General features: G+C 36.0%; 2 protein-coding genes across 7 annotated transcripts in view; one reads left to right on the top strand and one right to left on the bottom strand.

Annotated features, from left to right (window-relative positions):
- LOC135222924 (xanthine dehydrogenase/oxidase-like) overlaps positions 1-27500 on the bottom strand; it is a 45041-nt gene that overhangs the window by 10608 nt on the left and 6933 nt on the right. Inside the window, exons 2-22 of the mRNA XM_064261355.1 lie at positions 23260-23317; positions 21817-21913; positions 18891-19126; positions 17739-17855; positions 16121-16893; positions 15571-15715; positions 14483-14650; positions 14287-14363; positions 13519-13612; positions 12329-12438; positions 12016-12186; positions 11360-11487; positions 6952-7105; positions 6232-6472; positions 5557-5738; positions 4472-4824; positions 3326-3541; positions 2767-2917; positions 2271-2416; positions 863-1037; positions 1-90 (exon numbers count right to left, since the gene is read on the bottom strand). The exon at positions 1-90 is cut by the window's left edge and continues 39 nt beyond it. Coding sequence (XP_064117425.1) covers positions 1-90; positions 863-1037; positions 2271-2416; positions 2767-2917; positions 3326-3541; positions 4472-4824; positions 5557-5738; positions 6232-6472; positions 6952-7105; positions 11360-11487; positions 12016-12186; positions 12329-12438; positions 13519-13612; positions 14287-14363; positions 14483-14650; positions 15571-15715; positions 16121-16893; positions 17739-17855; positions 18891-19126; positions 21817-21913; positions 23260-23317 — 3882 coding nt within the window. The remainder of the gene's footprint in view (positions 91-862; positions 1038-2270; positions 2417-2766; positions 2918-3325; positions 3542-4471; positions 4825-5556; positions 5739-6231; positions 6473-6951; positions 7106-11359; positions 11488-12015; positions 12187-12328; positions 12439-13518; positions 13613-14286; positions 14364-14482; positions 14651-15570; positions 15716-16120; positions 16894-17738; positions 17856-18890; positions 19127-21816; positions 21914-23259; positions 23318-27500) is intronic.
- The window catches only part of LOC135222925 (uncharacterized), a 343175-nt gene continuing 323403 nt past the window's right edge, over positions 7729-27500 (top strand). For 3 of the 6 annotated variants that reach the window (XM_064261356.1, XM_064261360.1, XM_064261362.1), the window contains exon 1: positions 7729-8016. In XM_064261356.1, coding sequence (XP_064117426.1) covers positions 7944-8016 — 73 coding nt within the window. In that variant the 5' untranslated portion in view covers positions 7729-7943. The remainder of the gene's footprint in view (positions 8017-27500) is intronic. The other 3 variants (XM_064261359.1, XM_064261361.1, XM_064261357.1) reach the window with 2 other exon arrangements.

The raw sequence follows: 27500 nt of genomic DNA on the forward strand, positions 1-27500 counted from the left end.
TGCTGTCGGGGACGTGTTTGGGACCTTATCTGTGGCCGTCTCCGAGATGTGGATGCTTTCTGGACTTATATTCAGAACATTGGCTGCCACCTGTATGGTATAGTACAAAGTAAATGGAAGTTAACTGTGGTCTTCTGTTTGCTTCGGTAAAAGAATGGTTTTTATTTGAGCACTGACTTTACTTCTTATGAACCAAACAAAAACATCTTTCAGTTTTCTTCTGAAGATTGAAAAAGAAACCCACAAAATCACTGTGATTTTGTGGGTTTCTTTTTCAATCTTTTCTGTGGAAGCTTGCTAAGCTGTTGAGTTCATAGACTTTCGCCCTTTGTAATCGTGGATTCTTATTGTGAGTAATAATAATAATAATAATAATAATAATAATAATAATAATAATAATAATAATAATGCTTTATTAAAAGTAATGGTTACTTCAGCAGCGTTACACTTGTAGTGATTCTTCTCTATTTTCCGATTAAGCCGCTATTCGGAAAATAGAGAAGAATCTCTACAAGTGTAACGCCGCTGAAGTAGCCATTACTTTTAATAAAGTATGCTTGAGAGAGGGTCTGCTTCCTAAGTACAATAATAATAATAATAATAATAATAATAATAATATAATAATAATAATAATAATAAGAAGAAGAAGAAGAAGAAGAAGAAGAAGAAGAAGAAGAAGAAGAAATCTCTGAATTGCTGCTGAACTAGTTTGAAATGCATAAAGGAATATAAGGAAGGCAAACTTTGCTAACAAAGGAAATCAGAGTCGTAAGATGAGTTAAAAGCTTTCATAATCTTTCAGCAAGAAACGCGACGAATAAGTCTTATTTTCTTTGTACAAACTCAATCTTTACTCAGATACCTGTATCATCTTCGTATGGAGTCCCTGTCCCATCTCCACTCCTCCGTGGGTGATGAGGACGGAGCCCTCCATGTAGATCTGGACTAGAGCACCTGCTTGGTTCAGGATTCGATCGAAGGCCACTCCGCACTTGGTAGGTGTCACGGACAAGCCTCTTTTTCTGTGGGCGTTCTCACTGCAATTAGAATTTCCGGCTGAAAAGGATCTCTACCATCAGAGCAGTTCTCTTCAGAATAAAAAGAAGACTAGAATTTCAGAATGAAAAGGATCTCTACCATCAGAGCACAGATTAGTTCCCTATAGAATAAAAAGAAGTCTAGAATTTCAGAATGAAAAGGGTCTCTACCATCAGAGCAGTTCTCTTCAGAATAAAAAGAAGTCTAGAATTTCAGAATAAAAAGAAGTCTAGAATTTCAGAATGAAAAGGATCTCTACCATCAGAGCAGTTCTCTTCAGAATAAAAAGAAGTCTAGCGATAATGAACTTGAAGAATTCATGGCTATTGATAAGCATCTCATTCTGCGTTCTGAATTATTCCTTCTCTGAGAAGCATGATGGTACGATGTCAGGCAAGAGATACAGGATGTCCATAAAGTCCCAGTACCATTACATGTATGTATGTATTGTAATGGTGCTGGGACTTTATGGACACCCTGTACAATGATTTCAATCGTACTAGATAAACAGTGGACTTGATTTAACTCATTATGATATTGTGATGGTTGAAGACATAACTCTCCTGCTAGACGATCCAAGGCAGGTCCACTGGATATTGTATCTGCAATACGTAGACTGTATTGACGTAATTATTCGATAAACAAGGCATGATCCGTCCTCCAATTTAATTGGATGCGTGCAAGATTTAAAACGTGCTAAAATCTATTGTCAAATAGAGCCTTGTGTTACCAACGAAAACTAAAATAAATACGCTATATTTTATTAGAAATAAATTTTGTGTACTGTTTAACATGCACATTATTTATTTTCTACATTTTCATTCTAATATCCTATCCTGAAATTCCTGTATCTTTAACTGAAAACGAAACACCTTTTTCAGAACTTTTTAGGCTCTTCTATAGACCTTTCCTATACCCCCACCGAGAACAAAAGCAACAACAACAAAGTAGTTTATATACTTAATCACCGAGTAGGCGAAAACACTACCTTGAAGAACAGTCTCGTTAAAGGTATAAAGTTTGTTAACATCATTTGATGAAAGGGCAAATGTTAATTGCAGCAAATATTTAACACAATCATAACCGACCACTGTTACTTTTAACTTTTCTCACTGTAACCTGAGCTTGACTAATTTCACATCCCTAAACTGTTTAAAGACAAATCTTCGATTCTGTTGAATGTAAAGGGACGCAAAATAATTAAATTTCTTAGTGACAGACGACTAACTCACTTGTTAAATTTTCTGACGGACGCTGCTCGCATATTGTACTTGGACTGCTGAATAACTTGCCTCCAACATCGCTGGATTGTGCAACGTTCCAGAATGTGGTTTATATGTGTAACGTCACCGGTCTTGTACATGTTTCTTTCCCGTACCTTGTCGTAGGGGAAAAGGTTTATGAAGCGTAACAAGTAAATGGAAATTTGTATATATGTTTAACAGAGAAACAGGAGTCCAAATAATTGAATTGGGATGTTTATATTAGCCATATTAACATAAAATTTTTTTAGTTATTCTATGTTCAAGAAACACTGGGACTGTATTTCTTAAAAAATTATCAAAGAGACTAGAATTAATTGCAGATTTTCCTTTCAAAAGCTGTACTTGAACGTAAGTCAGAGGAGAGATTCCGTGCTATTTGTGAAAAGACAAAATTTTATCTATGTCAGGACATGTTAAGTCACCCCCATGAGCGTCCATCCACAAACGTAATCTATATGTTTACCAGTGCAGGCTCCATGTGTAGGAAGGCAGCCACTTGGGATGCAATTTCTTCAGCAAACATCGCTGCCTGAGGAGCACCGAAACCTCGCATAGCTGTGTTTGAAGGCAGGTGAGTTTTGCACACGAATCCAGTTACTCGGATGTTTTCGTGCCTGCAGAGAGAGAGAGAGAGAGAGAGAGAGAGAGAGAAGCATTAAATCTCATTTTAGTATAAATATGCTTCCATTTCGTGTCAAGATGAACTATTTCGAAAATATCAGCTGTACATGGTACTTGTTCTTAATAGTGTCTTTCTCTTAAAGTATCTAAATTGCGTCTGAAGACATGATACCATTAATTTCTGTCTAAATGTTTCTGATTATATAAGTAGATTTAAGTACTATATATGTATTATCAAGAGCAACTATCAATGTTTGGATAACCAGAAATATCTAACAAAATCATCGTAAGTATGATGAAATATGGAGAGAGAGAGTTTCATTGATTATGCCAGTATTGTATAAGACACATAGAAACAAAAATGAATAACAAAGAATCTAACTAGACGCAGTCCATCTTACACGTAAGCGTTATCGATGCAGAACATGGCCTTATGCATGACAGGAGCCGAGACGTCGTAGGAACAGCCCGCGTTGGAGTAGAGGTCGACTTCGAGGGCCGTGAAGCGCCCTTCGGAGGTGAAACCGACTTTCCACCTGCAGAGGAACGGGTGCCTTCCCGCCGTGACCAGCATGTCCTCCTGACGGTCGAGGGTTATCCTGACGGGTCTCTGAAGTCTAAACGAAAGGTGCTTTGCTGTTAATCCGATGTTTTCGAATTGTTTCCATGTCCAGCAATAATTCTATTTCAAAGACATTGATAAATCTAAAGAGAAATATTGCCACGTGATACATTTTGATAAATCTATATCAATGGACGTGTATGCTAAGGAAGAAGTATAATAAAACTCAGCACGTTTATGGTAACTATATCCATGTAAATTTACTCGTAACACGTTCCTAGGGGAGATATTTTGTTTAATCTGAGTTTCTCCAACAACTGTGTAATAAAATTAAGATATATTAAAACTTGTAGTTCAGAGCGTGAAACAGAAATTAGGAAATCTTAGTCAGCTTTATATACACTCTTAATTCGATAATTAATGAAGAGATACCAAGAGCCTTGGTCTGTCAGCCTTGTGTTCATTGGAGCCCAAAGTGTTCAGAATAAAACTCTCCCTACTGTGCAATATCGTCATAAATTCCCCTGAAGTTAGTTATCGACAACAAAGCTCAGTTCGTTAGCATCTATTCTTCCCTGGAAATTAAGCAAGAACTGAACTATAGTAAATTCACATCAACCGCACATCTGATGTCTAGGCCAGTCCCTTACGACGCTCCTAGTTGGCTGTTGATAAGCCAATCACAGGGCTGAAAGCTCTCAGTCTCGCTCGAGAGTTCACTTAGGCAGGTTGAATGCTCCACCTCTCCTGAGGGACACTTTTGAAAGACGTATCCCTCAGGAGAGGTGGAACATACATCCTGCCTATGTGAACTCTCGAGAGAGACTGAGAGTTTCCAGCCCTGTGATTGGCTTATCAACAGCCAATCAGGAGCGTCGTAAGGGACTGGCCTAGACATCGGATGCACAGTTGATGTGAATCTACTATTGCTCCTTTTCAGTCCCTCTGACCACTCTTCAGTATTTCCGATTATCAATCAACTCACTTCGAAGCAGCCACAGCAACAGGAACAGAGGCGCACAAAGGGCGGGATTCCTTCCCGCCAAAGGCGCCTCCCAACCTCTTGACCCTGACAACTATTCTGTTTGCCGGAACGCCCAGGGACTCCGCCACCTGCATCTGAGTGCCCGTAGGCACCTGGGAGCTCGTGAAAATCTCCATCTCACCGTCTTCGCCTCTTGGTACTGCGATGTGGGCGTTCGGTTCCAAATAAAAATGCTCCTGGCCGCCCATGCGCATCTCGCCTTGAAGGATGTGCGTGGCTCGGTTGAATCCTTCGTCCAAGTTTCCCTTGCGGATTGTCCATGGGCCCCACCAAGATTTATTGCTAATGGCATCCTATTAGGGAAAGAAAAGGATTCAGGCATCTTCTTGTTGACAAGGCTAGAGGTAAATAATGAAGAATTTCATTTATCTGTCAAAATACAGGATGAACAAAGGCAAATTTAAATCACCTCATACATCAACAGTCACTTCCATATAAGGCATGTTTGCCCAACAAACCCATACAACCCATAACCTTCTTTACGATAATAGTTCATCATTAGCTTGATTGACTTGAATCTTAGTTCCTAGTACAAAAACAATAGACAAAGCACAAACGAGGAAAACAATCAGGATTCTAATACCCAGTTCATAAAGGGAACAATACCTTCATTACAATATCAACACAACATACAAACAGGGGCTTGGACGAGCTCTATGAGTTTATTACCTTTTTGTTGAAGTTGAAGCCTAACATGTGCCAAAGTGGAAGCATGACCACCGAAAGCATTATCTCTGTGATAGTTTAGTGATTGGGAGCATTATTTCTGTGATAGTATAGCCTTTGAGTGCTTTATATCTGCGATAGTATAACCATTGACAGCATTGCCTCTGCGATAGTATAACCATTGTCAGCATTGCCTCTGCGATAGGATAGCCATTGACAGCATAATCACTGCGATAGTATAGCCATTGGGAACATTATCTCTGCGATAGTATAGTCATTGAGAGCATTATCTCTGCGATAGTATAGTTGTAGTAGACACCACAATGGCAGCTTAACCTCTGAACCACACTTCTACTCACCTCAATAGTTATGATTGGTGTGCCTATGTCTTCGTAAAGAACAGTCACTTTCGAGGCAGCCAGGCGCGCTGTTGACTGGTCTTTGGCCACGACTAGACCAATGACTTGTCCGACGCAAAGGACTTCTTTCCTTGCAAATACCTCCTCGTCATGCACCAAAGTTCCCATCTTGTTCCTCTCTCCTGAGGAAGGTGCAAAAGAGTTGGAGTAAATAGGAACGCTTTGCTGATGATAAAAGCTTACATACTCCAGAAATGAAAACCACTACGCATGATAGGCATAAAGTTAAACACTAAATCGAGGAATATTGGTCTAAATATCGCATTTTATGCCAAATCTTGTATTTTCCTCTTATGTTAAATACTTCATTGTTCATGCCAAAAGCCATAATTTTATTTAGGCTTCTTACTGCAATTAAATAATGATAATTAGAATATTAATTCGCTGAATTCGGCCATTTTATTCAACAGAATTATAGTAGTACTAATACATGGTGTTACTAACGTTAAGGAGTAAAAAGTACTGTTTGAGCTAATAATATAATAATAATGTAGCAGATTCCCGAATTAGGAGTATTAATCGTGCTAATTGCTACTACTACTAATGATTATAAGACTTGGATCAAACTGTGTCATGTTACTATGATGGAAACTTTAAAAATCCTACATAACCAACCGGGCAAATCCTTAGCAGAGAAGAAAGCGTGGACGCCCTCCATCCTAAGGGCCTCCTGCTCATCAATGCAGAGGATGCGGGCGTTGGCACGCGAGGAAACCACGAGGGCAGCATGCAGCTCGTCCTCCCTATGGGGTACGTCGTCTACGTACACAGCCTCTCCAGAGGTCTGCTTGAAAGCAGAGGCATGGACGAAAGGTTGACCCACTGGGTAGTTTGCGTCTCTTATGCCACTTCTTCCCTGTTGATATCGGTTGAAATAATATCAGCAAAATTTAAACTTAGAATATAGTTTAGATTTAGCCATCAGCAAATTTTAAACTTAGATTAGTTTAGATTTATGCCGGCGAGTATACAGATTAGATTTTTTCATGAATGCAAGATACGCTGCCTTAAGGTAACGAGAATGTTCTAGGAATATGCCAGTCATAACACCTTCGTATTTCCTGTTCTTCCTCTCTGTCAAAATATGTTTTTCTTTCAGGATTTAATCCTTATCAGATCCAGTTATTACGCTCCTATCATATTTCCCGGCCGTCCCGCTCCCTATCTCAAATCTGTCCATCATCATTATCTCTATTTGTAAAATTATAACCCAATCTTCTCTCTCCCTCTGAATAAAATCCTTAGCAGAACAACTTATGTCAATAATTGAAGCAGTAATGCCAGATACTATCCACCTTAGGGACTAATCAACAATACAGCAAAATAATTCCGTACCCGGCTGAAATGCTGTGAGCTGCTTTTGTATCCGGAGTGGTTGTCCGAAGATGCAGCTGCTATAGCCAATTCGGCAGTGCTCAGAGGTGTCACTAGACCGGGAGCTCTTGTGCTCAACCAGTCTCGAACGCTCAGATAAAACTTGAAGAAAAAGCTGCAAGTAACAAATTATTCAAGTGCCAAACTTATCATTCTAATGGAAAATAAAATTTTCAGAGGAGATTATTTAGTAATTAGAAGTGGTTTCATTCTCCCAAATTTTATTTTAGTTGCGTTAACTCTCTCCTTAATTATGAATAGAGTTAAATAAAGTGTTGTATCGCCCAAACTAAAGAAAAAAATCGATTGTTCTCAAGAGAACTTTAAAACAAAGTAAAAAATAACACCACACCTTCACGAGAAACTAGATAAGGTACCTGTATTCACTCTATATATTTATATATCGGATACTGTGAAACACCTTTGCTTGGGTAATTAGTTGAGAGGTGATGCCAAGATCAGTTAGAAATTCTCACTAACATCAAACAATTATTTTTTTTTTAAAATATGGCACGTATATTTTTACTAACTTTGGCCATGAATTAACTTCTAACATCTATTTAGCTTTGTTTTACCATCTTAATTTTTTTTATGCAATGTAAATCACTTTAGTTTTAATATATTTATTTGATTTTGATAATAGCTACGGCGAGGCAAGGAAATTAACATTAAAATCGACATCTTTCAACACAATCCTGTGACGAAATGAAATATGGCAATTTCAAATGGTTGCGCATGCGTTATTCATTCTGTTTCAGAGCATCCCGACCGTTCTCGAAGAGCGGACGTGATTATCCCAGTGTTTTCGTTTTATAAGTCATTGTTTTTCTAGCTGAGGTGTTCCTGTTTTCCATAACGCCACTGCTTTTCATACCGATGAATGTCGTTATACAAACATTTACGTTCGAGCAAAGTTTTCGGCGCCAAATTTGAAAGTTACGGCGGAAGGCGCCATGTTGATCGGTTGCTTCGGGACGAAATATAATAACGTTAGTTTTGTTCGTCTGCAGGGATCAGTTTCTTCAGGTAAGAACATTTTCTTTTATTGATCGTGACCTCTGAGTTAATCAGGTAAGAGGGACATTTAAAAACTCACGCAATAGTAATTTATTTACAGATTTTCGGGTCACGGGTAAATTTTGCATAGCTAAGTTAGGCCTATATGTATATACAAAAGTAGGGCTGTGGACCTGCTTATATACTGTACTGTATATAGCTGTTGACACCGAGTAATTCATACTATTAGACTACGAAAATGGATAAGGTATGCATAAAACTGGAAAACAATGAGTAAATTTCGTAAAAAGCTGGTACGATCATAGAGCAACTCCCATCTTTGCATAGGCTTAGGCCTATAGAGGACCTTTGACAACTGTCTCGCATGACTTATTTTTGCTCTCTACAGAAAATGGTAAACACCAATGTTAATTCATGGCCCCAATCGTTCCTATTGTAAACAATTTATTTACGTGAGAGCCAGTCTAATTTATCTTGCGCACTAACCGTGTCGTAAGTCTATTGACTAGTTTGTCAAAGTGGTTATTGGTCAATAATCAATTTTAAGTTTTGCCTCGAAATTGTAGTGTGTTGTTGGGCTGGTTAACCAGTGATAATTTTGGTCTTCATTATTAATTTATAGTCACCGGTGTAACGCCCTGGTCGAACTTTTATCCTCTCAAATCTCTCAGACAGAATGTTGTAATCGAGAGGTAGCGAACATATTCAACTAATTTTACCACTTCCATCTGTCCATCCGCCTGTGGTGTTTGTGCATGGCAACACTGCGTCCTGGGCTTTGTATAATATCCTATTTCGAACATTAACGGTGTAATTCGCATACAGTAAATTAGTAAAACACTTTTCAGTTGCAAATGTACACCCAGATATCCTTTTATTTACCTAAAACTTACACATAGCGTAACTATCTAAAGCCCCGGACGCAGTGTTACCATACAAAAACACCACAGGCGGATGGACAGATGAAAAGAAAAAAAAAAAAGAGAAGAGTATAGTAACCGTAGGATGCGAAAAGCAGCCAGTGAATGTTCTTGCGCGTCAGTGCCTTTACGTGGTGCTACAGTCAAACAGGAAATGGGATTTTATTTTATGTATTGACCGTGGATGCCGATGGAACTGGCAACCTGGCTCAAAAGTAATTATCAAGACAAGGTGATAGATGAGGGGAAAATATGGGTTCCGTTTCCGGAAAGTTATATTTACGAGGGGAAAAATATTTTCAACTTGTCAGTCCAGTGTTGCACATCTCTGAATGACCAATAAGTTCGGAAGAAGTACCGCGTGAACACTAGCCGTTCTACTTCCTGTATCAGTTTTTTTTTTCTTTTTGTATTTGTATTTTCACTGCAGTCCTGATTTTTCCTCTGTGCGCAGGTTCGAATCCACGAGAGGACGAAATCATTATTAACTAAAAAATTCCCCTTCGGTTAACATATATGAAACTATATTAATTCCGAAGAAGAGCGAATTTGGATATTAAAGGACTTTTGTAGCTTAATGCATGCGTGTATATATATATATATATATATATATATATATATATATGTGTGTATATATATACACTACACACACACACATAATATATATATATATATATATATATATATATATATAGTATATAATGCATAATATATATATATATATGCATTATATATATATGTATATATATATATACACATACACACACACACACACACACACTATATATATATATATATATATATATATATATATATATATATATGTATATAATGCATAATATATATATATATAATGCATTATATATATATATATATATATATATATATATATATATATATATATATATATATATATATATATATATATATATATATATATATATATAGTGTATATATATATATATATATATATATATATATATATATATATATATATATATATATATATATATATAATGCGTTTGTGCATTTTTGTCACTTATTTACTTGTGACCACTTTTTATTCAATGTCAGCCACAAATATCGTTTAATATCGACTTCACCATACCATTGGGATAACTTGCACCCAAGGGGATTAATACTTTATATGCTTCGAACTGTATACGGTTGGAATCCTGGCCGTTGTAAAGCAATTGTTAATTATAACTTGCCTTGGTGTAAGTTATTCCCAAAGTACAGTGGATTCGATATTGAGCTATTTTGGTGATATTCAACGTAATTATATATAACACATGTAGTATTATATATATTATTAATAAATAAAAATAAATTAAAATAAAAATATCTCTTAAAAAAAAATTTAAAAACATAACCCAAAAGGATACCCCCTAATAAAACCAACATAAAAAAAAAAAATTGTTTTTTAACCAATTACGTCCACATATACATATACTATATATATATTATATATATATTTATATATATATTATATATAGTGTAATACTAAAGATTTTTATTATATAAATAATATTTTATAATATCTATATATATATTATATATATATATATAGTATATATATATATATATATGAAGAATATATATACACATAATACATACAATATATATATAGATATATATATAATATATATATATATATATTATATATAGTACATATATATATATTATATATATATATATTATTATATATGATATATATGTATATATCTATTATATATATATATATATATATAATATATACTATAATATAATATATATATAGCCACAGTAATCATACAATATCGAATTTTCACAATATGGGAGTAACTTCCCATCTGGCGGCAGAGCTTATTTATCTACACCAGATTGTAGGTGCATTCCGGCTTGTGTCATCCATCATATTGGTCACAACTGGTTTTCAGAGGTCTTCCTATACGAACGAGATCTCTTTCAGTACATGCCAGACCGAACATGTGCTTATTAAGAGTCAATTCTCCCCCGCTCGCTATTATGACAGAGAACGTGACATTCTCAGGTTAGGCCTGAACTTGCCAGTCATTTGATAGATGCCCTCCCACTGAAGGGTTGATCGCCTACATAAAAACGAGCGCCTCAGCGGCGTGGTTGGTATGGTATTAGCGTTCCACCTCGGTGGTCGCGCGTTCGATTCTCGGCCATTCCATTGAGGAGTGAGAGATGTGTATTTCTGGTGATAGAAGTTCACTCTCGACGTGGTTCGGAAGTCACGTAAAGCCGTTGGTCCCGTTGCTGAATAACCACTGGTTCCATGCAACGTAAAAGCATCCATACAAACAAACAAAGCCTACATAAAAGGCGATGTCTTGTAATCCAACGGGAAAGCTTTAAAAGGAATTTGTATTTTCATAGGTATACTTCATCTGAAACCCACCAATAAATGTTTACAGAAACAATACCTGAGGGTGAGCGTTCTTCTGTATTCCACCATACCACCGGGAGCCGAGATTTGCAAAGGCAGATCCTCCAGTAGGAGATCGAGACCCTTCTCCAAGAGAGTCTCGTCCCATTTGCTTCCTGCCAGTTCCTGTGGTTAAAGGTTAATAATGACATTACCACTTTGTTCTCTTTAACCATTTTGTCATTCATGAAGTAATTTCAATTATTTAATTAGTATTCACTCATTACAGCAAACTGGAAGTTTATGTTTGGATGCAATTCAAAATGCCTGTTTTCATTGAAGATTACGCCCTTGTGAACAAAAAATGTAACTAGTGAAATCAGAATTAAGTTTTTAATGAAATATCACAAGGCTTAATACACATTCCACGGTTAGTTTTCATTTTCTTTAGGAAAGACCCATTAGTACTTGAATTGTGCGAGTAATTTAATCAAAATGATGTACGATTTTTTTCTTTTATATTGCTCATTGAGTACTTTGTTTTGGCTTAGCCTGGCGAAGATGATCTAGATGTTCGTGATATATGAGTTTGAACTTCAGTTTAACAATTCTGTCCGCGTATAATTAATTTGTTTTAAATAGATGATAACTTATTGTTATTGTAAGCTAAAGAAAAGTTGCTTGTCCACAAAGATGAGAGAGAGAGTGTGTTACCTTCATAGTTCTAGGAGCTGTTAAAGTCTTGGCTGCCATGCCTCCAAATGCCAATTTGAGGTTGGACAGGACGCAAGATTCGGGACGAATGTCGACCTTCATAGCGGCGTTCACTATAGCAATATCGTCATCCTTCCTCCTCGATTGTTTGTAGGTTCTGATGAATTCGTCCTGCAAACGAGTTATTTTTAGGCTCATTTTCTATGTAGACGAGGCCGTACAGTCTTAAAGACTTATAGAAAATACTTGACCAAATGTCATGAAGGGTTTTAAACCTAAAAAATTATGATAATCTAAGAGAATTGATCTATACCTGTTTCGAGTGCGGAATGAAGACACTTTCCAAGACTTCATTCGACTGAGCTGCGTTTGTTCTGTAGCCAGTGAAAAAGTGTTCGTCCATAACGACCTCACGTTTGCCTCCTTGAAAAGATTTCAGAAGAATAAATTACACAATTAGTCTGTCTGCATCTGGCAATTGTGACGTAAGGATTGTAGTAACTCTCTCTCTCTCTCTCTCTCTCTCTCTCTCTCTCGATTTCCAGCTTTATATTGATATTGTGAAGGACATAATATTGCGGCAACTTTTTTATTGGATTCTTGGGCCTCATTACGACTGTAAGCATAAATAATAACCATACGTCGATCCTTTGTGGGAAGAAAGGGGATAACATAAGGGAGAGGGAGAGGGGGGTGAAGTAGAAAGCATTAATTTTTAGCTGTCTAACCTCATGCCCACACAGGTGGTCGAGGGAGCCTACGGTATGGGCTAAATTCTAATGACTGACGATATCACTACCGGGCATTCCACACACTGCAGAGTTAATACATTGTTATAGTTCATATTTTTGTCAACATCTAAATAATTTAAGCAGCTTCAAAGAAAATCATAAAAAATTAAAACACGAATGCATTTAATAACTGAAGAATGAGCATCAACAGTTGAAATGAAAATCGGTTCAACAACTGGAAGAAAGCATCATCAGTGGATACGAAAATAACTTAAAAATGCGGAAAAAATGGTTTTGACAGCTTTATAAAGGAAATCAACTGTTGTTTTCATTCATTCGATATTACATCGGTTATATTCGGGATGGCTGTTAAGCACGTAATTTTCTCTTGTGAGGAATTGGGATACTGCAATAAAAAGAAATTACCTGTTGACAGAAAAAGTCAGCTGATATTTAATCTTACATTAGCCCAGTTCACAACAAAATTAATTTTTAAAAAGTTTGCCTAATGCCTGCAAATATTTGAACGAGCAGAATAAGAACGAAATATTTATCTTGAGCTCGAATTTTGGATAAGTAAAGATAAATGCTTATACATACATATGAGCAATGCATGGTCTTATACACGTATTCCTTTTTAATTAGTTTCATGAATTTTTCTTTAACGGATTCCGATGAAATAAGACTTAACGAAAATTCATTTTTTCAGCTCTTGTAAATAATCAGTACTCAGCTATCAAGCAGTCAGGAATAAAGACATTATTTATTTTACCTAAACTGGTGAATGTTAGTGTTACTCCTGCAACGACTAAAACTGGGTTCAAGTCACTGACTGGCGAGCTGGTCATGATGTTTCCTCCTATGCTCTGAAATGGAAGAGGGTCAATGAAAAGAAGAATTAGCATGGAATTATGGTTCATTTTGAGTGAAGAATGCAGTAAGATTCTTTCAGTATAAAAATAAAGTGGAATCTTGACATGGAGGGCAAAATTACATTTTTGTTGAGACTCAAGACAACTACAGAAAGAATGGTTTTGCAAAGCACAAAAGAATGTTTTCTAAAGAACGGAAATAAAAGGGTTATGTAAAAACATTGCAAAGTCGCTTTCAAAAATGCATTAAAGGACAATTATATTTGCAAAAAAAAAAAAAAAAGAAGAATCCGGTAATTAAATAAGGTGAATTGAAAAATGAAGTACGCAAATAATCTTCGAAAGTAAAGACAAGAGAAACTTCGGATCTACAAGAAATATTTTTGACTGTTTAATATAAAATCGATGCTGATTGATAGCTACAAGTAACAAAAGTTTATACTTGGTATAGAAATCAAGTGAAAAATTCTAACAATTGTGTCATAGGGATTGCGTGTAATTTAAATGGAAAACTTGAAAATAACCGAACAAGATAAAATTGACAAAACATGATTTTAAAAAATGGCTTAAGAAAGGTGCAAATGTTGGCTGGTAGAGAAAATACTGAGGCACAGCTCGAAATTGCAAGCACAAGTTTTTCTCTGAATAATGAAGAATTTCTAACTCACTGCAGTGTTCCGTATTTGTTGCCCGGCAAACCACTTCAGCATTTCCAGCAGAGCGGTGTAATTCTTCGTGAGATGAGCTGAAAGTGAAAGCCTATTGATAAAGAGAAAACAAATGTCTCTTATAAAATAAAAAAATAATCATACAGTATGAGATAACTGAGATAGGTTAGCATAAGTTAAACAAATATTAACTCACACTGATGACTCTGAACGAGTCTCGTTAACAATTGCTGCAATTCAGTTAAGGTGACAGCCGCTCCGACCCTAACTCCTGACTTGAGAACTTCAGTTGTATTGAGCTCTGGGATACGCGTGGGATTAATTAAGACCGGGTAGTGTTGTTTCTTGAATGCCACTTCGACTCCTGTGTAAATCAAGGATATTGTAGTAGAAATGTTAACATCAATTTGGTATAACTGGTATCCATGAGTAAAATTGAGAATATTCTGTCATGTGTTGTTATCTAATACTCCTTAACTGATAAAACTGCAGGATATATGACGTTGATAGCTACAAGAATAAAATTACGATTATTTAAGAATAATTCTTATGAAAGCGGGCCAGTCTGATTCAAAAGGTCTCTGTGAAAATAAATGGCTTCATACATAATTACTTTTTGGCCATATTTATTGCCCATTACACATTAAATTCCGACATAAGATGGACATGATAACATTAGGGATAAAATGTTTAGCTTTGCTTTCTATATTTTCTGTTCGGAAGCCACTGCCTGGAAGAGTACAGTTAATCAGCACTGACGTTTTGTTTTCCCATGAAATTTGCTATATCCTCCTTTGTGGTAATACTATATAATTTCTGAAGGGCTGTAGAGCATAACATTTTCTTGGTCGTTCGAAAGAGGATACATAGCGTGTTATAAAGAAACTGCAGTCAGAAAATTTCGTGAGTAACAATTCTGTTAACTGCCTCCTTCCGCAAGGCGTTGACTTTTAAGCAGGATATTGACCGCAAAGTTATATGCTTTTCTAGCATTTTACCAGTCATATGTATATATATAGGTAATTGAGAACCGTTAGTTTAACACCTAGTGTCATTCGTGTATATATATATATATATATATATATATATATATATATATATATATATATACACACATATATGTACACACATATATATAGATGACAAGAATGAATGTACAGCAGTTTGAAATGAAACAGACTTTCAACTTCAACGAATCATATAAAAGCGATGTTATTACAAAGCAGTGAAAAATGTTCAAATTCGTCGTTTATTTATATGTCCCAAAAATTTTGTTTTACTTACCGACTTCAGTGTTACCAACTATAATTTTAGCGTGTGGAAATCGATCTTTAAGGTCCAGGAGATGTGGGAACGATACCGGTCTGTAGTAAACTACCCTCTTTCCTTTAAATTCCAGCATTTCGCTGTCCAGTCTCTTGCTTATGACCTGGATAAAATGAAGGGGAAAAATACGTGAATTTTTGTTTTATTTTACTGTTTATGTATAAAAGATAATCCAGAAGGACCCCTCTTCCTAAAATCCTTATGTTAAGGTGTACAGGTAAACTCGCTATTACATTTAGATCAGATGAAAAAAATGTGTCATAGAAATATACTAATCGTAGGTACCTGTTTCGTTACTTCTTGTTTTGTCTTTTGTTGAAACTCATCACTTTAATAGCAAAAATTACGAATCATTGAAAGAAAGAAAGAATATTTGTAAATAGCCGATGATTTTCATGAAGTCGTACATGATTTGGTGAGGTAATTAATCAGTCACGAAAAAAAGCCTAAATATATGAAGGAAATTGCTTCTCTTTTACAAATATATACTAAAGTATAACAACCTTACCTTCAGCTCAGGAGGGAATATAATTTCTTGAGTAGGATCATATGGTGCCCAAGAAGGCGCATGAAGCCCCTTGCTCTCCATTGTTCCGTTTTCTTTTACAGAACCTTTTATCCCATTTTCAATAATCTGATTAGTAGTACTGGTATTTCCATTCGTTTTCACAGCTGTTTTCTGTATATCTCCCTTGGCATTTTGAGCATCCTTGTATCCGTTTTGTTTTATGTGTCCAAAGCCATTTTGGCCATAGGTTCCGTGGCCATTCTGGTCTATACCTCCATGGCCATTTAGGGTCATTCCTTGGCCATTTTGGTCGGCATTGTAGCCATTCTGGCCATCACATCCATGGCCGTTCTGAAAAATACCATGGCCATTTTGTGAGGCTATTCCTGTAACTGGCTGAACACAGATTTTATCGTTATCTCCATTCAGGACATTCCTCATTTTATCACAGTCATCATAGCCATTTTGTGAGACAGTTCCATTAACATCACAAATTTCATCTTTATCTCCATTCAGGACACTCCTCATTTTATCACTATGGCCACTTTGTTCATAATCGCGATGCCCTTTAATGCAAATGTCTCCATTACTATTAGAAACCTTGGTCTTGTAGATGTTCTTGTCTACATACTCACTGGAATTTTGCATGAATTTGCTACATCCATTTTGAACAAATGCTCCCTTACCATTCTGGACACACTCCTCGGTACCATTCCTACTGTGGCCATTCTGACCATCTTCTGCTTTGACATTTTGAACAGTCTTTCCGCCTCCTGAAATGTAAATGACGGTCAGCCGTAAAATAAATAACTGCTAGACACTGGATCAAAAGAAATAATAACTAAATGCAATTTTATTCATAGGAATATTCATAATGAAATTATTAAAATCCGTGTTGGGGAAGTAACAGTAAAACTGCACAACGTAGCATGGAGAATAAAGGTCACCCTAGCACCTAGCAACCTCCACCACATAAATTATACTTTGAAGTATATCTATTGTTAAATAGGCCTATCTCGTAACACAAAGTTTGTCATATTTTATAGCCATAGTTGTCGCATTATCTAAACCATTATGGTTGAAGGTGAATAAAAATGGACAATGCATTTAACCTAATTTTTTTATAGTAGACAATCCCTACCGTATCATGAAAGTAGCTCGTAGCCATACATGTTTTACACAGTAATCTTGCTGAAAAGCCTGAATTATGCAGAACTAAACAAAGCTACCCTTACTCTATGGGTTGCTTAACTGTTAAGCTGTTGATGGCCATAGATACAAGGTGTTATACCAGAAATAAAAGTAAAAAATAACATCATTATTATAGGTTTGCCATTTATTAGTGATAAAATTGAATTAATTGCCCTGATATCAATAACGCTTCCCTCACATTGTCAGGAAAATTTTGAGGGTGAAACGAAGGCCAGAAATCACATTATATTATATACCAGTCATATTGTATATATGAATGGATTTCTGAAACGCAAGCACTTTCAAATTTATATGAGGACCTAGAAAACAGAAGAGTCTCTCTCTCTCTCTCTCTCTCTCTCTCTCTCTCTCTCCTCTCTCTCTCTCTCTGGTCTATACGTGAAACATTTCATTGCAGTCGACCCACCTTCCTTTACTCGACAGCATTTCACTCCGGCAGAGCAGACTTTGGTGGAAAATTCTCCCGTGAAGCTGCTGAAGCCGTCCAAAATGGCTCTGTATCCGGTGCATCGGCACAGGTTTCCTGGAATTGTTTGTTTCTTTTCAGTAAATGAATGTTGTTGTTGAATGCTGTCGTTTCATCATGTTCTTGGTTATTTTTGTTTCCGATCAAAACTGTGTATGTGCAAAAAAACCCATAGGAGGCAAGTAATAGAACAGGTAAAACAAGAAAGACAGCAAATAGAAAACTTGGACTGTCTATTGATGCCAAGTATGGAATGCATGGGGAAATGGTAAAACCAATTCTCCAGTTTAGAAGTGAACTTTAGATGTTAAATGCAATTGAAAGATCAAAATTACTGTGATGAATTGTTTGCGTGGTATATGTGACAAGCTGAAAATTGAAAGGCTTTGAAACATGAAGCTTCATAGAAGAAATGGGAAAAATGTTAAGTAGTTTAAAGGATGGACCAGAGTGTTTTAAGACGTCTGGGTTATTTGGAAAGGTACAAAGAAGGGAGGACGATAGTTTGGTGGAATTGCTTAATTCGGAGCTGTTAGAAGAAAGGGAGGTTGAGCTCTCTGTGCAGGGAATAAAGCGATTATATGACTGAAGTTTCAATCAAGATTTAGCTTTAGATTGTGACGGTGACGTTGTGTGTTGATTTTTGTCTGGGGTTACCAACCCTTAGGAGAAACATCCGATATATATATATATTATATATATATATATATATATATATATATCTATATATATATATATATATATAATGTTTTAATCCCGAATCGAACCTTTGCCCTTTAGCTGTTTTAGCTAGAATGCTACTGATCACACTGATATATATATATATATATATATATATATATATATATATATATATATATATAATATATATATGTGTGTGTATGTGTGTGTGTGTCTGTGAGCGTGTGTGTATGCTGTATATATATGCAAGGATTGTGTTTGGGTATATATACACATAAATATAAAATATTAAAAGATATGCTAATATGGATGGATAAGAAGGCAGCCCAATAGCAAAGTGAGTCTTCTGAAGTACACTGATTAAAGAGGAAATATTTAAGAACATAGACATGCATTTCCCAGCCTCCGTACCTGTAAGATGTTCGATAATATCATCCATGGAGGGAAGGCTTTTGTTCCTAAGGAGAACATACATGGACATGACAATCCCGGGCGTGCAGAAGCCACATTGTGATCCATGAGCCCTCGCTAGGCGATCCTGGACTGCGTGGAGGCCGTCCTTAATGCTTCCTATGCCCTCCACGGTTGTCACGGCTAAACCATGAACCGCTGCGACGGGAGTGAGACAGGCGTTGGCGGAATAGTGTCTGTAGGAGGGAATGGAAGATGTCAAGACATTTTGGTTAGCATTACTGGAAGATGTTAGGACATTACGGTTAGCATTACTGGAAGATGTTAAGACATTTCTGTTAGCATTACTGGAAGATATTAAGACATTTCGGTTAGCATTACAGCTGCATATTAAGGAGGGTTAGATGGGACCTCTAGAATATATAGTCCTTCCTTGTACCCCTGAAATATTGTCGTTTGAGTGTAGCTTACTTGCACCGGGCTAGGTGAGATTATCACAATTATCACTGGAACGCCAGGAGAAGACTGGAATTAAAGGCCATATGAAGCAACTCTGCATTGTCCTTTGTGTTGGTAAATTGTTTATCATTATTGGGATGAATTTCAAATAGCATGAGGCCAGATTGTTAGTTTTAGTTTGATTTTCAGATTATCATTACAGTTTTTCTCGTCTAATCTGTAGACTGAATCTTCGCGAGGGCTGTCACCAAACTCCTGGTGGTTCAAGAGGGAATTAATAGTTCTTTGCCTTATGTTGAACTTCGCTCGTTTATATTGATGTGCTGCTCTGCATAAACCTAAAATTTTTACTCTTCTTGTGGAGTGGGAGAAGCTGAAACAGGCGGTAAATTCAGGCATCATTATAACAGCACTTTCTAGTGCATTCCAGTAAACAGGTGGTTTTATTGTTATCTCCAAATTTTCGGGTTATGCTGAAGTATATACACTGATTTACCGAGAAGTTTTCGTTATGGCACTACAGTGGCGGATCTTGGAATCTTTCATTGGAGGGCCACTTAGGATTGTTATATATATAGTACATGTAACATTTACACATGGTACACATATATCAATATTTATATATATGTATGCACACATGTATATGCGTGCACATTGGTAGTTGTAGCTGTTGTTGAAGTAACTATTAAGTAAGAAAATTTTGCTACTAAAAATGATTTATTGAAAGAAAACAATATGTTCTATTACATATCCCTGGTGCGGGTGCACGTGACCTTAAATCCACCATTGTTGCACAATGATAAGTAGTGCCAATACATTCAGACAGTAGCCTCAGCTGAGAGACGGCAGCATGCATTTGCACTAGATTCAAATATATTACCGGAAGTATTCGAAGCTGCTGACCCCTTTGTGCTCATAAAAAAAAAAAAAAAGAGAGAGGCATGCAAACTAAGTCTAATCTCTTCCTGAGTTCATCACGAACGTGATTGACACCACGACACTAAAGATAAACCTGTTGGAGAGTAATGATATGCCACACAATGGATCAGTCTCCTTGAAATGGCGACACTGGCCTCTTTAGCGTGATGTGTCTTTTACCAGAGCTAAAGAATCGCATCTGAAAAGAAATATTGGATGTTTTCTTATTTCACATTCCGGTTAGTTACATGACTGAAATTGAAGGAAGAGGCTTAGACGAATTCGAGTCCTTTCTACTTTGCTCACGTCGCATAACAAGATGTTTGCGCAACATGATTACTAGGCAAAAGTTATTCCCATTGAAGCAGGTGCCATTGTGGTTGATGTATTATTGTATAATAAAATTATCAACTCATCATTATAGTTAAGAAAAATGACTTCCTTATATTTCAGAAAACAGCGTGATACTGACCAATGATTTTCTAGTGTCATTTGAGCTTTAGCTTTGTTTTGTTGAAAACTTTAAGGAAAATCACTACGGAAACTGGGTTCGAGACAAGATGTCAAGGACAGTTTTAAAGCCCGAGTTTACGTGAGCAGCCATATTATGTGGCTCATATGTATTTTGAAGTGTTTGGAGACCATTAAACTTGTGACTTTGGAGTTTTAAAACAGCCTCCATTGTATAGTCGTCTGTGTAGCTATTGTTCTATACTAGACATCCAAACCTGCAAAAGTGGGTCGGTATCGTTGAACGAATGGGAAGATGATATTTATTTTCCGATTTTGAAATGTTTTTTCACTATTTTTGTCATCATAAATTCGAAAGAATTAATATTTGCACTTACCGTCGTCCCAGTTACTTGGGTTAGATCCCATTATTCACATTTTAGTCAAAAGCCCCGTAGCCGGATAGTGCCGTCAGTGCACCTGATGCGGTGCACTGTAGGCATTACTTGCAGTTATTTGCAGCATGCTTTCGGCCCCTAGCTGAAACCCCTTTCATTCCTTTTAGTGTACCTCCTTTCATATTCTCTTTATTCTATTTTACTTTCCACCCTCTCCTAACGATTAATTGATAGTGCAACTGCGAGGTTTTCCTCCTGTATTAGTTCCTCGCTGGACAAGCGGTTTTCGCGCTCGGCTGCCAATCCGGTGGTCCGAAGATCGAATCCCGGCTCGGCCGACACGGAAGTAGAGAAATTTATTTCTCGATATAGTGTGGTTCGGATCCCACAATAAGCTGTAGGTCCCGTTGCTAGGTGACAATTGGTTCCTAGCCACGTAAAAATATCTACTCCTTCGGGCCAGCCCCAGGAGAGCTGTTAATCAGCTCAGTGGTCTGGTAAAACTAAGATATACTTAACTTAACTTTCCTCCTATATTACCTTCCAAACCTTTATCTGTCAATTTCCGTTTGAGCGCTGAATGACCTCAGGTCCAGGCGCTTGGCCTTTGGCCTAAATTCTATATTCAATTCAATTTTAGGCCAAGGCCTCTTTCTGGTGGCATAAGGCCCGCTTAAGGTAAACTAACCAACTGTACTCACCTTGTCGTGAGACGTTCATGGTCGTACCGCGACAACATGACGGTACAAGCACCACAGCCACCCTCGCCACAGCCAAGCTTGGCACCTGTTAGTCGAACTGGAATACTGTTAAGGGAAAATTGAGATGGTATTCTTGCACAGCATACACACAAGCATTGACGTTTTTTATGGGCAAAGTAGCCATGAAGATTTTGTGCAGCACACCCAGCGTATTTCCGTTGAAAGACTGATGAAGAAAATTCGATTCTACAAAAAGGTAATCACATACCAGAGGACCTTTTCATTTTTGAGACTTAAGCTCAATAATAAATCTGGAAAAATCATAGCTGCTTAAAGGGCATCAGGTTAAGATCTTCAGAACTGTTAGTGGTTTCCATAATGAGCAAATGCTGTCAGTTTCTCAGAGGGGTTCCGTTATAGTCACCCTTCAGCATCATACTAAATGCCAAAGATTTTTGAAAGATATTTTAATGTTTTTGTGAGCTTAAGTGATAATTTTAATTATATTTTGATGCTGATGTATATCCATGGATACATAAAATTTCTAAAACTGCTGTTAAGGTACCTTGAAGCAATAATGGCATTTGCATTTATTTATCAAATTTAGTCATTTCTGTTTGGTTTCGTTTTCATGTGCATATTATAATAATTTTACAATGTTAAAATAAAAATGAATGACTCATTTTTATTCAACAATGTTAATACTGCTTGGCAAGCTACTGACCATTTTATAAAAATTCTGAATTGTTCATAATGTTATGGGTTTTAATATATATATATATATATATATATATATATCTATATATATAATTATATATATATATATTATATAAAGCTACAAATGTCCTTTAATATCCAATTTGCTCTACCTCGGAATTGATATATTTTCATAAATGTTAACCACAGGGGAATTTTTTTTAGTTAATAAAAAATTCCCCCTGATTTATTTTATGACTAAAGAAGTTTTTAAGGGATCATTGTTGCGTTTAGAGTAATCAGTCGTCTTTCATCTGTGATGAAGGTTCAGGTGTCTGGCTATTGTGAGGTAACTATTATTTGACTGGTAAGTGTAATATATATATATATATATATATATATATATATATATATATATATATATATATATATATGTATATATATATATAATATATATATATATATATATATATATATATATATATATATATATATATATATATATATATATATATATATATATATATTGAACCTATAACATTATGAACACGTCATAATTCACATACACACACACTATATATGTATATATATGTGTGTGTAATTAACACATTTGTCTCAGATAGAACATAGCAGTCTTCTTTGTTTATATTTATGTATAACTGTTGCATTAGCTTAGAACCTTAGGTGGATAAATAACAAGATGATCTGTTTAATCTTAAAGGCAGCTATAATAGTTGAAAAGGATACGGTTTTTGCGCAGGTACGTCAAGAGAGTCCATTCCGGGTCCACGTTTTGTTCTGTAATCTAGAAAAGAAAGATGGTTAATAATGTCATTTCTGTTCCTTATCTGGTATATGTATATAATATATATATATATATAATATATATATATATATATATATATATATATATATATATATATATATATATATATAAATGAATTAGACATGGCTATTTTTATGTTCACAAATATTTAGCCACACATCGTTCAATGGTACACCTTGAGAATAATTTACAACACCCAATGGGAAGTTATCCCCAAGGTATAGTGAATTCAATATTTGTAGTTATTTGTGGCGTAGTATTTCAGAGGATATATTGTGTGTGTGTGTGTGACATATTTATGTTTGTGCTTATAAAGCACCAATAAAAGTAATAAGCTTGATGATAAAAAGATTCTGATAGAGTCGCAGAGCCTTTGTAAGGTAAAGCCATTGCTTTACCGATGAAGGTGTTGATGTTCTTGATTTCACAGGAATTAAATTCACTTATTGAGTGAAATAATCCTGTGTGTTACACAGCCGTGAATAACGCTTGATTAATCCGATGAAAATATCAGTGTATTACCATATTACTTAGCGGAATAATTTACAACACCCATGGGGACGTTATTCCCAAGGTATAGTGAATTCAATATTTATAGTTATTTATGTCTTAGTATTTCAGAAGACATAGTCGTTTTCAGACAGGTGAATATGGCAATGATTCCCATTTAATTACCTTGGATGTTGAAGGGCGAACAGTCAGAGAAAAATGGCGAGAATTAGAACATGACCAACAGTAGCACTAATGAGTAAGTTGCCGAATAGCATTTACGTAAAATGGTTCAGTCGCAAGCTTTTTAGTGCAAGAATAAAAAAAATCAGGTATCAGGATTTTGTTATCATTGTTTCATAAGCTTCTCACCAAAAAAGATTTAACCCTCCGGGAGTTAGCAGTGATCAATATTCTGTTGTTTTTATAGTGTTAAAACAGAAGGTTGAATTTGCCGACGGGTTCATAACCTAGATTATTCTGTTTTGAAATATGAACTCTGTGTGATACATAAACAATAAAACTTGGCGGTTAGTTTTTGCTTTCAAACCAGTTTAGCGGGCGAGTGCAGCTACCCTGTTTTAAAAGTCAGTAAGTTTGATAATGGTAAGGATTTTTTACCACAAAACAAACGGGCTAGGTGAAAGTGATCTTAGGCATCTTAACAACAAGCCTGGTAAACTATATGGCCACTAGATGCGACCTCAGTGGTGTTTTATGTATTGGATCAAAATATCTGCCTATTTGAGAGACTGTAGTTGTGTTAATGGTGAGTTTGAAAGGGACCGTACTATGTTAATTTTCCATGAAATGTGTAAGCAAATGATTCAGTTTTAGCCCGATATCATCCAAGAATTAACAGGAGGAGTTTGACATTGATGACAAAGTTGTTTTCCCAAATATAAGGCTGTTATTAGGGGCATCAGTGTTCGAATGGACTAAAAATGAGACTATTCATATTTCGAGGAGTGATTTCGTAGAAACGATCAAGTTTTAAATCAGTGGTTCTTAACCTTTTTATTACCACGCCCCCTCTAAGAGTTGGTCCTTTCTTTTACGTTCCCCTTGCATCTGTAAATAAAATTCCCTCCCAGATTTAAAGGGAAAAGAGAAAGAGAAGGGCTTTCGAGGGATAAGGAGTGAGGTCAATAATTACAAAACATTGTAAGCCCAACGAGCCTAACTAGAGTAATAGACCCTAGGAAAGTAAAGTTATAAGGCGATAATTTTACAATTTTTCATAAACTTCTGAATATTAGTTCCTCACTCTTGTTAAGAGAATAACCAATATGATTAGACATTTTTTTCCCTTTCACTTTTACCTAGGGCTCGCGCCTCCCTTGGATATTGCTGTCGCCCCCCAGGTTAAGAACCACTGTTTGTAATCAACGATTTCATAGCAAATTGCTGCACTGGAAAAGTACCGATTATTGAAGAACGTGAACCGTGTTGTATTTACAAGGACCCGATTAGTTGAGGCAATGTTCATCATCTTGTAATTAGCTATGAAAAGGACCAAGATGTTTTCTCTTTCTGTCATTCAAGGTTTTCCTGGTTTGAAAAATGTTTTGAGCGTTAAACTGTAGGGTAACATTTGATAGTTGTACGCATGTACGCAATATAGAGGAAAGACTATACACGTGCTCTCGTGTGCTCACCTGGCTGATTGACCGACTGCTCATAAACTAAGGTTGCCAACACCAGTGGTCTCCGTGCATCTGTTTATATCTGCTTACTTGGTCCGTAAACAATCGTAGAAAAGTATTAAAATAAAAAAAAGTTTACTTTCTGAGCGTCTTTTTTTGCAGTTTCATTACACCAGATGCACCGCAGAGATAGACTTACCGTTATGCAAGGTTCGTTCATACTCAGTAACCCAATGAACTTGGGTGAAAGCGATATTTGAAAGAAATTGAACCTGGCGAAGGACTCAGTGTCGGGATCCCGCGATGTACTCTCTCTCTCTCTCTCTCTCTCTCTCTCTCTCTCTCTCTCTCTCTGAAGCAATTTGATCTTCGAAAGAAATGAAATCGAAGACGATACGATGGGATTTTAATCCCAAACGTAATCCTCTTTCACGACAGAGATATGATCTAAGAAATAATTAGTTTCATATCTTTTCCTTTGTTAGCATTAGTTTCTTTTGTCTGTCAATTACTTTGCTTTATCATGAATTATATAGAGATTTAGGCTAGTTTTTTTATTTTTATTTTTTTTATTGTATGGGTTATGAAAGTAACAAATTACGTTAAAAACTGAGGCTTACTTTAAAAGCCTGAGGATTCAATAAGGGAAAGTTAAATTGCTTTGCTGATCTAATGCTTTCAGATGAATTGATATTATAACATCAGAGATGAATCTTGGGCGTAATAACTCTTGGTCACGCCTATTGTTATTTAGATATTTTTGGATCCAATATTTAGTACGGAAAAGGATTTTACTGTTAGTAATTTCTGACCAATCTCCTCCCGACCACCGCACATCAAGGGTAAAAAATGTAGACTTCCCTCTGGTCCCTCCCCCTACGCCCTTACCGCAAGGACTCTGAACACCTTACTCTTCATTACTTGTTTAGGAATATTCATTTGTTTGTTAATTTGTTATTTTCTTCTTTGCTTTCTCTTTTCTAGTATGATCCTTCTGTTCTTTTTCAGCCTACTCTGCAGGTCAGCGTCTTGTTTGACTTCTTCCATATGAATGTATTATTGACAAATACAGAAATAATGAATGAGCTTAACCATTCATTGAGAATGTTGGTATTCTCATGGATGCCATAAAAGAATAGCTTAACTGATATCTGAATCGAATTTGTATTTCCTGTCATTTTTTTTTTCATTTAGATGAGTACAGTATTCTTTCCTGTGTTGAAGATGGGCACAATAAACTGAATAAAAAAAAAGTTTCTTTTTGGAATCATAAGGGAAGACAAACCTTTCTCATATCAGGAAGCAGTCCCGAATTCTGAAGGGGAATGATATGAAGCATTTGCTCTTTGCTTAACTTTTTGGAACATATAAACGCAGGTTTTTTTCTGCTTTGAGATATCATGGTCTTATCTTATCAAAGTCCAAGGTAAGTCTCGTTAAATGTTGTGTGATACTAATGAATTAATGATATTACATATTGTACTACCTTCGTGCCGATCAGTGGGTTAACATCTTTTCATATATGGTATTTACCTTTTTTTATGAGTTTTGGTAATGAATACGATGAAAGCCAAGTTTCATTATCTCAATTGGATCATATCATCGACGAAGGAGTTTTACTTTAACTACTTTTCACTTGCTTTCTATTAAAAAGACTAATCTCATGTAATATTTTATAATCATATTTATGGAAGAAGACCACAGTTACTCTAATTGGAGCTTCTTATCATCCTCTCTAAACATTTTTATAATTAGAATTGCGCTTGATGTGTCATAATCCTTTAAGCTATATATAAAATTCTCTTCGAGGAGGTAGAGTTGCAACCCCTTTTATTCCTTTTGCTGTGCCTCCGTTCATATTCTCTTTCTTCCGTCTTACTTTCCACCGTCTCCTAACAATTGATTCATAGTGCAACTGAAAGGTTTTCCTCCTGTTATAATCTTATAAAACCTCCTTTACTCTCAATTTCCGTTTAAGCGCTGAATGACCTCATAGGCCCCAGCGCTTTCAAACGAAAGTTTTTCAA

This window comes from Macrobrachium nipponense, chromosome 8 (genome assembly GCF_015104395.2).
Source record: "Macrobrachium nipponense isolate FS-2020 chromosome 8, ASM1510439v2, whole genome shotgun sequence".
Classification (NCBI taxonomy): Eukaryota; Metazoa; Arthropoda; class Malacostraca; order Decapoda; family Palaemonidae; genus Macrobrachium; species Macrobrachium nipponense.